The following is a 12,600-nucleotide window of genomic DNA, read 5'->3' on the forward strand; positions in this document are numbered from 1 at the left end:
GGTGTCTTCCGCAGAGCCCCTTGTCTTTCAGCCCTGTGCCTTTCCCTGAATTTCGGTCTGGGGCCTGCCTTGGGGGTCCCCCTTGCTACCGGCACCCACAGAGGGACCCCTGCGTGTGACCCAGCAGGGCCACGGTTCGGCTTGGTGGGGCCAGCGCTGGGACCGTGGCAGCGCTTGTGGCCTTACGTGGAGTGGCTGAACTGAGACCACCAGAGCTGGGCAGAGGGTGGGCAGTGCCAGCGTCTGCCCAGGGGCTTGGCTGGCAGCTGGGGACTAGCAGGGCTCACCCAGGACCACACTGCACTATAGGACTGCAGGCACCACCTGCCCACACCAGCTCCTGTGGCGGGCTAAGCCGGGCTCAGCTCCTGCTCCAGTCGTGCCTCCCCAGGGCTAAAATTAGCAGCTGAGGCCCGGCTGGGGAGCCGGGAGTGGAGCCCAGATCCCACCGCGGAGGATCGGGTTTCCCCCCTCCCTACCACAGGCCTGGCAACCACTGGGGCCGATTCCCGGAGCTGGCCCCCCCTGCTACCAGCCCCACTGGCAGCCCCATCCCAGGCCTGCCAGGCCCAGCCGCTTGATCTGCACGTCCCCAGGGCTGAGCCCTGGCGCATCCTGGCTGCAGGAGGCTCAGCAGGGTCTGTGGGATGGGGGGAGCACGGTGCTGTAGCTCCCGGGGCATCACTGGGCTGGGGCTGAGTGCTCTGCCCTGGGACAGGCTGGTAACGGGCTCTGCTCCCAGCCTCCTAAGCAGAGCCGGTGGCTGTGGCCATGGAGCTGTCAGTGGCCCAGGCAATGTCCTGGGGGTCTTGTGCTGAGAGCCAAGGGCTGACTCAGGAGCTGGCAGTGACCATAACATGCTCACCAAGAGCTCGGGGTGTTCTCCTGTCGGGCTGCCTTAGCCCTGTGGCCCCAGTGTCCATGCTGCCTGCGGTGCTCACCCTCGTCTGCCTTTGGGCTCTCCCCAAGGGGGTGGCACTGGTGCTGCCAGTTCTGGAGGGCCTCGGTCCTGCTGCCGTCCGTCACCCTCGAGGGACCAGAGCCACGGAGCCGAGCAGTTCCTCTGCCGAGAAGGGCAGGGTGATGCCCGGGAGCGCTGGCTCCAGGCTCAGCCGGGTCGGGTCGGGCCCGCCGCCGGTGACGTGTCCCGAGCTGCGGCACCGGCCGAGCTTCGGCCCGGGACCGAGCCCCGACGGGACAGTCCCGGGGCTGCCGGGGCCGTGCCCGGTGCGGGCTGTCCCGGGAGTCTCGGTGGGAGCCCCGCGCGGTCCCGGCCGGTGCCCCGTCCCCAGCCCGCCAGGCCGCGGGTGCCCCCCCTCGCCGGCAGCGACTTTTCCAGTAAAACCGCCGCAGAGATCCCGGCTTCCCGACAGGCCCGGCCTCCGCGCCGGGGGGGCGCCGGCCGCCCTTAACCCTTCCCGGCCCGGCCGGCCGCGCGTTGCCCGCCCGACGGGCGTCTGCGAGCCCAGCCGGGTTCTGCCCGCCCGGCCCGGCTCGGCGGCTCCGGGGCCCGCCGGGACTCTGCCTGCCTGGCCCGGGGCGCCGATGGCCCCGCTCCCCGCGGTCCCGGAGGCGCCGGTGCGGGGCAGCCTGAGCCGCCGTGCCCCGGGACAGAGCTGGCCCCTCGTGGGCTCCGGCCGTGCCGGGAAGGGCCCCCCCAGCCCATCGTGCCCCCCATGCCGAGGGTTTCCCTTCTCAGTGTGCACCCGAACAGGGGCTGTTCTGCGGAGCAGGTGGAACATCCCGAGGGCCAAGGAGCCGCAGCACCGTCGGGGAAAAAGCCCCTCTGCACGGGGTACCCCAGTGCGGGCTGCCGGGGGCTGCGGTTAGGGATCTCCCGGGGGTCCCTGGGAGGGCCCTGGTCTGGGGGAGCTCTGGGGCACCCTGAGAGAGCGCTGGAGCCGGTCACGGCTAAAGGCTGGTGGCTCTGCCGGCTCCACGTCCCTGCTGCAGCGCTCCGTGGGAACGCTCTGGCCCGGTGGGCAGAGCCGGGGATGGCCAGGCACCGGGGGTCCGTGCCGAGAGCTGTGCCGGGCTGTTCCGCCGTGCCCTGCCCGCCACCAGCTGCTACACTGGCTGAGCCAGGGCTGAGGTAAGTGCTCTAATTGTTTTCTCTGTGGCCCGAGATGAATAATTGAGAGGTCTTTGAGGAGAATTAATTAGCCCGTTTATTGGCAGTAAATGCTTTTCTCCAGATGATGAAATAGATCCTGAGCCACACGTGGGGCAGGCGGATGCAGGTCATTGGTGCTGCTCTGGAGCATGCTGGTGCCAGGTCCACAGGCCAGCCGTGCTGCTGTCCCGTGCCCACTGTGGACAGGCACACTGGCCCTGGCTCCCACGGCCTCCCACACCGTGCCCAGAGCTCACTGCACCACGGCCAGCACTTTGTGTGGGGAACCTGGCCTTGGTGGGAGCAGGGGGCACTGAGGGACAGGTAGGTTCTGCAGAAGAGTGGAAGCTCTCTGCCCCCATCATGCCCAGGTAGCTTCCTGCTTCCCCCCGACTCACATCTCATCCTGGGGGCTGCCTCCCTGTGCAGGCTCTCATATGTCCCTTTGTGTCTCCTCCTTGGTTCTCCTGAATGCCAGGGTGGTGCCAATTTGGGGCTTGTAGCCTGCACCTCCTCCTCACCTCCTCCTCTTCCTCCTTCTCCCCTGGTATGGGGTGAAGGGCCTTGCATGGCCAGAAATGCTTAAACAAGGATTTCCTTGTTGCTGCATGAGCTGTTTGCCTTCTCCCGGGCCAGCCGTTAATGAGGTTTGGCAGGAGGCACCGTCAGCCCCAGCCATTGGATTTCTATAAATCAGCCTGGAGCTCATGTGTGGGGCTGGATGGAGCTGCTCGATCTTGGTGCATGGGATTTCAGCTTGGGAGTCCTGGGAGCCCCTCTGGGAGTGGGACATCCAGGCATGGTGACGAGGGGCAGGGGCTGAGGGGGACAAGGAGGCTGCTTCCCACCAGGCAGGCCAGGGTGGCCACTCCATGCATTTCCAGGAATGGCATAAAGTGCAAAGCAAAAAATAAAGCAACTTCCTATGGCTGAGGTGCTTAGTCTTCATCTTTCCCACATTCCCACCTTTTTTGCCAAGACCCAGAGAGGCTGTTGGGTGCTCTGAATTTGGATGATGCTCCTGCCGTACCTTGGGGTGGGGGGCTGTGGCCATGTGTCCCCAGGCAGCCTCAGGCATGCAAAGTGGGGCAGGCAAATCATCCAGGTCCCTGGGAAGCATTTGCTGCTTCCTCCTGCTGGGAAGCTATGCCACAGGGGCAGGGCTGGCTTGTGGGCCCTTTGTGCTGCCGCCGTGGTGGCAGAAGTGCTGGCTGTCACTGGCACAGGGACACTTCCAGGGCTGCAGGTCCTGTGGCCTGTGGACTGCCGGGCTGCCCCGTCCCCTGGGGGACACGGGCCGTGCCCATCCAGGGATGCCTGAAGCGTAGCAGGGAGCAGCTTCCCATTGCAAAGGGTCTCCTGGGAATGGCTGCTCCTGGCAGCCCTGTGTCCAGGGAAGGAGATGCTGGGAAGGGGACCCTTATCTCTGGTTTCCCACAGCCATCCACTCTGCTCTCCTCACCTGTGGGAGGGTTTGTTTGGGAGCCGGCACAGCCCTTCTGTGCTGAGCCAGGCTGAGAGGAGCCACAAGTCTCAAAGGTGATGTTTCATTTCCTGCTCTGAGTGTGCCTCCCCCTTATCCAAAACCACCTCTGCTCTCACTCAGTTCTCACAGAGTTTCTGCTGTGTGTGGAAACTGGGAGAATCCCCAGTCCCAGCATGGCTGCAGGGCTCCTTGGGGTCACCAGTCTGCTGGGAAAGCTCTGGCCCCCTTCTCACCTTCTCTCTAGTGGCCTGGCCCATGGTGGGGCAGCCCCTGGGCCAGTGGTGTCCCCCCACAGCAGGACAGCAGCAGGATGGTGGCAGTGGCAGCTGGCAGGGGTTTTCCAGGAGCTGCCCTTCCATCTGCAGCCTCATGCCTCCACCCTGCACTCCTCAGCCTGGGGAACTGAGTGGGGCTCAGTTATGGGGCTGGGATGTGCCTGGTGGTGGCAGAGGGAAGATGCTCCATCGGAGCCCCACTGCAGCTGACACCCCCCGCTTGCCCCCTGTGTTTGCACCCGCTCGTGGGTGTGAGTGCAGCTGGAGGTGACCCTGCAGTGTGAGCCCGGGGGAGTCTTTGGCCCCGTGGGGACCCGCTGGTGACAGGGGCAGCTCTGTGAGCAGGCAGCTCCCCCACGCTGAGCCCGGCTGGTCCCTGCCCTGTTGCCTCTGTAGGCTGCAGGGCTGTGCCCTGGGCAGGGACCCTCTGTGCTGGACCCCCGTGCTCAGAGGTTGCTGCGGCTGCAAAGCTGAGACTGGAAAGAGCAACCCCGGCAAGAGGTTGTGCAAGAAGGGGGGACCCGGGAGGGCAGGGCCAGTGTTGAAATTCCATGCTCTTACAGAAAAGCCCCCGGGCAGAATTCCTGACAGGGGTGATTCATCTCCCACTGGAAGCGATGACTTTGCCTCTCCAGTAAACACTCCTCAGTTCAGCGGGGTGCCACTGCTAGGTTCTGCCACCCGCCTGGGGTGACAGGGCTGCCCTGGGCACCACAGGCAGCCCTGGGGGTGCTGTGGAGGGCCAGGAGGGCAGTGGGCAACTGGGGGCCAACTGCTGGGCAGCAGAGGGGTGGGCACCAGGGGCAAAACCTAATCCTTGGCTCCCTGCCCCAGCTGCCACCCAAACCCAGCGCAGGCCATTGCTGTTGCCAGGTGCTTTGGGGGCCCCATCTCCCACTGGTGAGGGCACACGGGACAGCCTTTTCCAGGAAGCACGCAAGGGGAGCCAGGCTGCGGAGTTCCCGACAGCAGCTCTGGTTTTAATAACAGCAAATCGATGTGCTTCCTCCTTGGCCCCCTCCAGTGGCTTCCCCATAAGGCAAAACAACCCATGTGAGAGCCCCAGCTCTCATGGTACATGGGGTTCTCAGCGCTGATGGCCCACGGCTGCCTGCCCTGTGGGCTGCAGCCTGTTCCAGCATGCTGCCTACACCCCAGCTCCACTATAGGGAGGGAAGGTTGGGGGTCCTCAGTGCCTCTCTCCACCTCTGCTGTGCCCACGTGCTACACAGGAGGTTGCTGCCTGCAGGGCTGCTCCATGGCTGGGCATTCCCAGCTGCTCCAGCGCCTTGCCTCCCCAGTCCAGCCCCGTGCTGTGATTCTGCCTCCTCCCCGTGGGTTTGCACAAACCTCGCGCTTGCTTTGTGCTTGTTTTGAGAACAGATTAGTCATGGCTCTGAGCTGGCTTCCAGCAAATGCACAACAGCACCATGGAAAAATGAGAACAGTGAAGTGATGACTCAGCAGGGCTCCCACTCTGTCCCTGGGGTGCCAACTGTCCCTGCTCCTGACTGGCCCCGAGCACCAGTGAAGACCACCCGGGGATGCCACAGCTGAGCCAGGGTGGGTGGGCAATGACGGGAAAGAGCCAAGAGCAGCGCCTGCCTGGCTGCCTGGAAGCTGCAACAGTGCTGGCAGAGTGGGACGGCAGGTCCTTGGGGGTGACAGGCAGCCTCCCCCCCTCCCCTGTCCCCTCCTGCACCTGGTGGGTGAGGATTCCCCTCCAGCCTGCTGGCACCTTGCTGCCCCAAACCCCCACTGGGCGTGTGGCTGGAACATCCTGCTGCTGGCAGCTCCAGCTCAGTGCCCAGCAGGCCTGGTGGGTTCCAGGGATGCCACAATGATGGGTGGCTGCTAGAATCCTGCCAGGACCTGTGCGGGCTGGGGATGCCCAGCTGTGTGGGCGCAGCAGTCAACCCCGGACAGCGGGGCCCTCCCGGCCGCCACCTGTGCACCAGTGACGGGAACTCCCGGGGCAGGTCCTTACCGTACCTCACACCTTGCTCCGCAGCCCTTCCCTGCCTGCCTTGGCTGGCTGCCCGGCAGCACAGCGTGTTGCCAAGCCTCATTGCCAGGTGGCTTATCGTGATCCCATGGCGCTGGACACCAACTGGTGTCGGCTGCCAAGGATGAACAATGTAATTACTGGAATTACAGTAAAGCGCTCCCATTCCCACTCATTAAATGCTGAGACAGGGCACCTGGGTCCTTCTAGGGAGCATCTCCAGCTGTGCCCTATGCCAGCCACACACCCCATCACCGCCCAAGTGGCGCCACTGGCACCCATCACCCCTCGCCCCGCTGGTGTGGCTGGAGCTGCTCTCTGCTGATGGCCACCAGAGCCACGGGATGGGCAGAGCCCACCAGGATGGTGGGGACCTTCAGGACCCCCAGCACTGTGCACTGGTGAGGAGGGAGCGGGCAAGGAGGGCAGGGCTGGACTGCAGACACAGGGTCCCACATCCGAGAGCTTCATCCCCAGCCACACGTGTGGCTCTGCCACTGCTGGCTCCTGTGCCGCGGGCGAGGCCAGGACTGATGTGAGGCCAAGGGATGCTCCAGGGCTAGGGTTTGGCACCTGCCCATGGCTGCTCTCCCAGGGTCATCTGAGGACTCTGCACTGTGCTGGGCAAGCACACCCCAGGCAGCTGGCAGCTCGCTGCTGGAGCAGCCAGAGGGACCTCCCGTGCTGTGCCATGTGCCCAAGAGTGACCACAGCCATCACCGGCACATCCCTGCTCCCTGTGAGTGCAGGTGCAAGAGCAGCATAGCCCTGGGCCAGGGAGCACAGAGCTGGGGCCGGGGGGGCCGGGGCAGAGCAGCTCACGTAGCTGCTGATGGAAGGAGTGAGGAATCCACAGCTGTTGCCTCCCTGGAGCTGGCTGCGGGTCTGGCTGGGGAAGCGGCAACAAAGTAGGGTTTCCATGGGGATGTACACAGCCTGCTGGGCTCAGCTGCATCCCAAAATACTTCCTGGCCTGGGCATAGGGTCCTGTTGCCACCCCCTGCTCCCTGCCTGCTAACAGCCCTGCCTGGACAGGGAGAGTCAGGGCCAAGCCAGCCCCCAGGCTCTGCGCCAGGTCACTGGCAGCTGAGCTGCTACCAGGACAGGGACTCTGAGCAGTACCTTGTGTGGAGAGGCACAGGATGAGGAGCAGTTGTGGAACTGAGGGGCTCTGGGGACATAGAGCTGGAGGCCTGCTCCTCCTCCAGCCCAAGCAGCTGTCTCTTGACCTGGGCCTGCAGCTGGGACCACCACTGCCAGCCCTGGGCTCTGCCACAGAGCTCGTGCTTGTGCTTCCTGGCAGCTCACTGGGAGCAGATGTCCCAGTCCCTGTTCCCAAGTGTCCCCATGGCCCTGGCCTGCAGAGGAATTGCCACGTAAGGAGCAGGTGGTGCCATTTACAGTAAGTCCCCAGCTGCTGCACAGCCCTTTCCTGCATTCTACTGGGAAATGTAGTGGTAGATGTGGGAATGTCCTGGCGCTGCAGAGCCAAGCAGGAAGGAGTGCGTGAGGGGAGTGCCGCGAGGTCGGGGTGTTCACGGCAGGCTCCCTGCCTGGCTCTGCCTCCCAGGGCCCTCCCTGCTGGGTCCACTGCTGCCTTCCCTGGGGTCCCGGTGTGGAGCTGGGGAGCCTTCACGGGTCTGTTCTGCTTCCCTGTGACCAGTTAGAGTTTCTGCATGGTTGGTGTAGCCACAACAGAGCTGCGGTGCTGACCGAGCCCTGTGCTGTGCCGGGGCTCACTGCCCGCAGCAATCTCCGGCTGCGGTGGTTTCCTGTTTTGGCTCTGCAGAGGCTGGTACACACCAGAGCAGGTTTCCTGCACCCTGACCCCACAGGGTTCAGGTTCACCATCCCAGCGGACACTTCCTTCTTGTGCCAGTAATGAGCCAGCAGCGTGATGGGAAGTGTTGGTGGCTACCCTGCACCCCATGTGAAGGCCAGGCTGAGGCAGGACCGGGGCTTGCAGGGGCTGTGGAGCAGCAGCCTCTCCTTGCCTGACCACCCCTCTGTGCCCCAGCACCTTGCTGAGCTCTCATTGGGCCTGGTGCTCTCGCCCTGCTCTGCATGGCCACCATCACTCCATGGAGGAACTGATGGCACCGGGGGCCAGCTGTGCCGGGTTCTGCTGGTGCTGCTTGGTGCCCAGCCCCAGGAGATCTGGGGTGTGGAGAGCTGCAGGACCCCAAAGTCCCAGCCCTGCTTCTGCAGCCCTGTGCAAATTCCTGTCTGGCTCCTGGCACCATCACAGGGTGACAGGGTCTGATCACCCTGATAACATCTTCCCCATCCAGGAGCCCTCCCAGGGGAGCTCAGCTGTCCCAGCCCTGGTGAAGGGCAGAGGGGAACTGGCTGTGGGACATGCTTGATAGGGTGCTTACGAAACGCAGGGCCAAGTCCGCTCAGCTGCTCTGGAGCAGAGAGAGGTTTGTGAAACCTTCAGCAGGGATTTGCCCACCGGCCGCAGCGTCACTGCTGCCGCGAGCTTGGCTTTATTCCAAGAAACCCGTAGGGCTGGCGGAGCTTCCCGGATTCTTGATTCAGCTGCGGGTTGCAGCACCGCAAGGGAAGAGGCCCTCGGTTGGCAATGCCAGAGCTCTTCTGGGAAGTGGAGAAGCTGGGGCTGTTCCCAAGGAGATGGGAAGGCTGGGGTCTGCCTGGGGGGACTTGGGCAGGGTCACTGTGGGCAGCCTGGCTGCTGTCCCTGGGGGCAGCTTCCCACTCTGCCCCACCATGGGGTGCTGTGAACCCCTTGTTCTACCAGGAGGGCTGGGTGTGCTCATAAACCCCCAGGGCCCTGTTTTTCATCCCCTGATTTTCTTCATCCTGCCTGGGAGAGTGGTGATGCTTCTGCCAGCTGGGGGCTGCTGTGCCTGCAGCACTGCTCCCACCCCATCACTGGCATGGGGCTGGGAGTCACTGAAGCTGCTGGGAGCCCTAAACTCAGGGATGTGCCTCGGAGCTGCTGCGAGCCCTAAACTCAGGGATGTGCCTCGGCAGGGCCTGGCAGGCGGCCACCCGTGCGCGTGGACATTCCTTGCATAGCTGTTGCAGTGCCTGGGCAGGCCATGGCACTTCCTGGCAGCACGCGTGCCACAGCCCCATGTAGTGGCCCCAAAATAGTCACTGGGACTGTGCCATGCCCACAGCCTGGACCGGCACACTCACCATCCCTCAGGTCCGGGCTGATTCCTAAGGAAATCCTTTCCCAGCAGCAGGGGTTCCCCGGGGGGGCGGGAGCACTGCTCACGATGCCAGGCATAGTGCCTACTGTGTGGAGATGCAGACTGGGGCCTGGGCACAAAGCACCTGGGCACAGCCTGCTCCTCACAGACAGGGCTCTGGGGGAGTTCTGGGGGGCTGACGTGCTCCCAGGGGATCACCCACATCCCTGGATTCAGCTCTTCAGCCAGGCACTGCACTGCACACCAGCCAGGCGAAGCTGCAGGTTTGTTCCCACACCTAGTTCATGCCCCTAGCAGCAGGGGTCAGGGGCTTCTCAGGGCAAGGACATCCCTAGGAGAATTGAATCCTCTCCCTCAGGCATCTGTGCCTGGCTGGGTTCTGCACAGGACAGAGCTTTTCTCTCTGTGCTGGGGGGATGAGCAGTATCTTGACACCCCCTGTCCCAAGACCACTACACTCCCAGAGGGAGCACCTGCAGACCCTTTCCTACCCATGCCTCTCAGTGCCCTGTTCCTGCATGTGCCAAAACAGGGCCGGGGGAAGGCAGGACTCGCTCGGCCCTTCACGAGCGCTGCACTGGGGCTGTGCCACCGGCCAGCCTTGGCCACCAGCTCGGCCCCTCCTGTGCCCAGGGCCGTTTCTGCTGTCCTGTGGTTGCACCACGTGTGCAAGCCAGGAGCAGATCCCATCCTCGTGGTTTGGCTGGCGGGACGTCGCGGGGCTCAGACATACCTGAGTGCTGGGCAGAGCTTACGCACGCCGGGCTGAGTCACCGCGGCGGGATCACCCGGCACGGCCGGCGGCTCCAGGAAACGCTGCTTACGTGGTGTAAACACATCCCAGCATTGTGCCGCAGCCAAGCGGCCTCAGGGGTGCAAGAGAGAAATCAAACCAGATCTGATGTTTTTCATTAAAAAATAGCGCTCTTTATTATAAATTATGGAAACATTTTCTTTCTGAATATAAATATAAATATGTGCAAAGTTTCATCTGAGTTTGGTTTTGGTTGAATTTTCAAGCATTGTTTTGCTCAGCCCTCAAGGCTGGAGGTGAAGATGGAATCTTTATAAAAGACAGTGATTCACTTGGCCTGTAAACATCCCTTTGGTTAAAAAAATAAGAATAAAAATTAAAAAAAGCCAGAAAACCCAACCACTTCTCTGGGTGGACGCAGAAAAGCACTCACGAGATGACACGCTCCAGGGGATTGTCCTGCTGCGTTCCTGCAGGAATTGGTGCCCTACAGAGCCGGGGTCTGTGGGAGTGGCTGGGCAGAGGTGGGGTGTGACTGCAGGGAGCAGGGGCCCAGCGTGCTGGGGGTGGTCCTTGCAGATACGGTCGTGTGGGACTCAGCAGCATCGGGACGCGACGCTTCCCTCCGGCTCCACAGCACATCAGCAGGACCGTCATTGCGCAGCGTCACCAACTGAGGTGCACTAACCCAGACCGCGGGGCGGGGAGGATATTAAGGCTTAGTCCCCTAGAAAATGGTAACGCAGGGCAAAGGCATTGACCTCCTAGTCTGGGGCTTGGTGTGAAAGGAGTTTTCACCCACAAGGAGGCAGCAAGAGGTACAGTATGGGCAAAAAACACCTTCCCCTTAAAACTGAGGAAAAGTGATCAGGCACTCCTGGGCTCCAGTGCTTTCCATTTCTGAGGGTGGAAGGGGCTCTTCCCAGGATGGGGCTGGCGGGGCGTGCACTCGCCTGTGCTGTGGGAGCTGTCCTGGCTGCCCAAGCCCACAGGGGCTTTGCCAGTGGGTTCACTGTAACATCCACAGTCTGGTCAGAGCCCTCTCCTTCCCTGTCGAGAGGAGGTGTCACGCTTGCTTGAGGAGTCCCCCCAGCACCAAGGGTGCCCAGCTATGCTGGCCAGAACCCTGGGCCCATGGCAGCTCACCCCAGTTCCCCCTCTCTCCTTCCCAGATGGAGAGGCTCGGCATGCCCTGCCAGCTCCTGTGCCAGTGGGGCATTGTGCCTGTCCCCTGTTCTTGTGCTTGTAGCATGTGACCTTGCTCCACTGGCTCCTTAAAGAGGGGCATCATACTGGTCCAGGAACTCCTTGATGGGGGCTGGCAGCTGAGTCATCTTCTCATAGGAGTCCAGGTGCCCGTTGACGGTCTTGCGGCAGAGGTGCTGCAGGGTGGAGACACTAGAGGAGAGTGGGCGGCTCAGCACCAGGGGGATCTTCTCACCGCCTGAGTAGATGTAGTAGGTGCGTTTGGGGTGCAGGGCCCCTCCGGGCTGCTCAGGGACGGCGCAGGGTGTGGGTGGCATGTAGTGATGGACCAGCTTGAGCACACAGTCAAAGCGGGGCACGGGCTGGCTGCTGTGGGGATCACTCTGCAGGGAGAAGCTGCCGCCCTCACACTGGATGCGCAAGTTCTTGGTGCCCGACTCCGTCTTGACGCTGAGGGTGAAGAAGTGCCTCTGGTCTGAGCTGTCCCTGATGAGGAAGGTGCCAGCCGGCTCGGTGCTCAGCAGCAGGTTGGCCTCACCACCTGTCACCGTGCTCCAGTAGAAGCCGCTCTCCTGCAGCTTGCGCACGGTGTTCACCACCAGCTGGTACTCGCTCTTGGAGCTGAACGTCTTGAGGCGCAGGCTGGTGTCGAGGGGGCGGCTCATCCCGGCGGCGGGGAACTTGCTGTGGGTGACCATGGCGCAGGGAGCCAGCTTCGTGTGCTCTGGATGCTGCTGCCAGCAGCAGCCGCTGCTACACCATCACCTGCGGCAGAGAGAGCGGTGAGCCTCGGCATTCCGGTCCCCGACTCTCCCCTCCCGGGAACACCTGCCCCCCCCCCGGTCCCTGGCTGTTATCCTCTCGCAGCAACAGCGCTCCCTGTCCCCGGCAATCCCCGTTCCCAGCTCTCATTTCCCAGAAAAACCGGCAGCCCCCTGCCCAGCTCTCTCTCCCCAGGAACCAGCAGCACCCATCCCTGGATCTCCCTTCCCGTGGGAACCGGCAGTCCCCGTTCCCGGCTATTGACCTCCCGCGGCAGCGGCACCCCCGTCCCCAGCTCTTCCTCCCGGGAGCACTGGCACACTTGCGGTCTCCCGCTCTCTCCCTTCTCTACGAGCACCGCTTCTGATGGTCTCCTGCTCTCTCACTCCCGAGGGCACATCGCTACCCCAGCCCACCGGTTATCGCCCCGCCGAGGCACTGATCCCCTCTGGGCAGCGCCGGCAGCCCCGGTCCTCGGCGATCGCCCCCCCGAAGGTCCCGGCATCGCCGGCTGTCCCCCCGCGCTCTCGGGGACTCCCTCCCGCGGCCGTACCTGGGGCGCGGGGCCGGTCTCGGCGGCGGAGCGGGGCCGGTGCGCGGCGGCGGAGCTGCCGAGGCGGCCCGGGGCGGCCTCTTATAGCAGGCGCAGCGCCCGCCCTCGGGTTCCTGGAACTGCGCGGCTTCTTGTAACGCGGCGGCACCGCCCGCGCCCCGCCCGGCCCGGCCCGGCCCCCGGCGCCCCGCCAGCCCCTGCTCGCCCAGCCCCGGGCCCCCGGCCTGGCCCCACCGGCCCTTCCCGCTCCGGCCCCGGCCCCGA

General features: G+C 63.8%; 1 protein-coding gene across 1 annotated transcript; it reads right to left on the bottom strand.

Moving 5' to 3' along the window:
- Positions 1-9,963: 9,963 nt before the first annotated feature.
- SOCS3 (suppressor of cytokine signaling 3) lies at positions 9,964-12,467 on the bottom strand. Its single transcript, XM_063410103.1, has 2 exons — positions 12,337-12,467; positions 9,964-11,786 (listed from the first exon to the last, which is right to left on the bottom strand). The coding sequence occupies exon 2, from the start codon at positions 11,717-11,719 to the stop codon at positions 11,090-11,092; it is 630 nt and encodes a 209-aa protein (XP_063266173.1). The 5' UTR covers positions 11,720-11,786; positions 12,337-12,467; the 3' UTR covers positions 9,964-11,089.
- Positions 12,468-12,600: the final 133 nt, after the last annotated feature.

Source organism: Prinia subflava, chromosome 12, assembly GCF_021018805.1.
Source record: "Prinia subflava isolate CZ2003 ecotype Zambia chromosome 12, Cam_Psub_1.2, whole genome shotgun sequence".
NCBI lineage: Eukaryota > Metazoa > Chordata > Aves > Passeriformes > Cisticolidae > Prinia > Prinia subflava.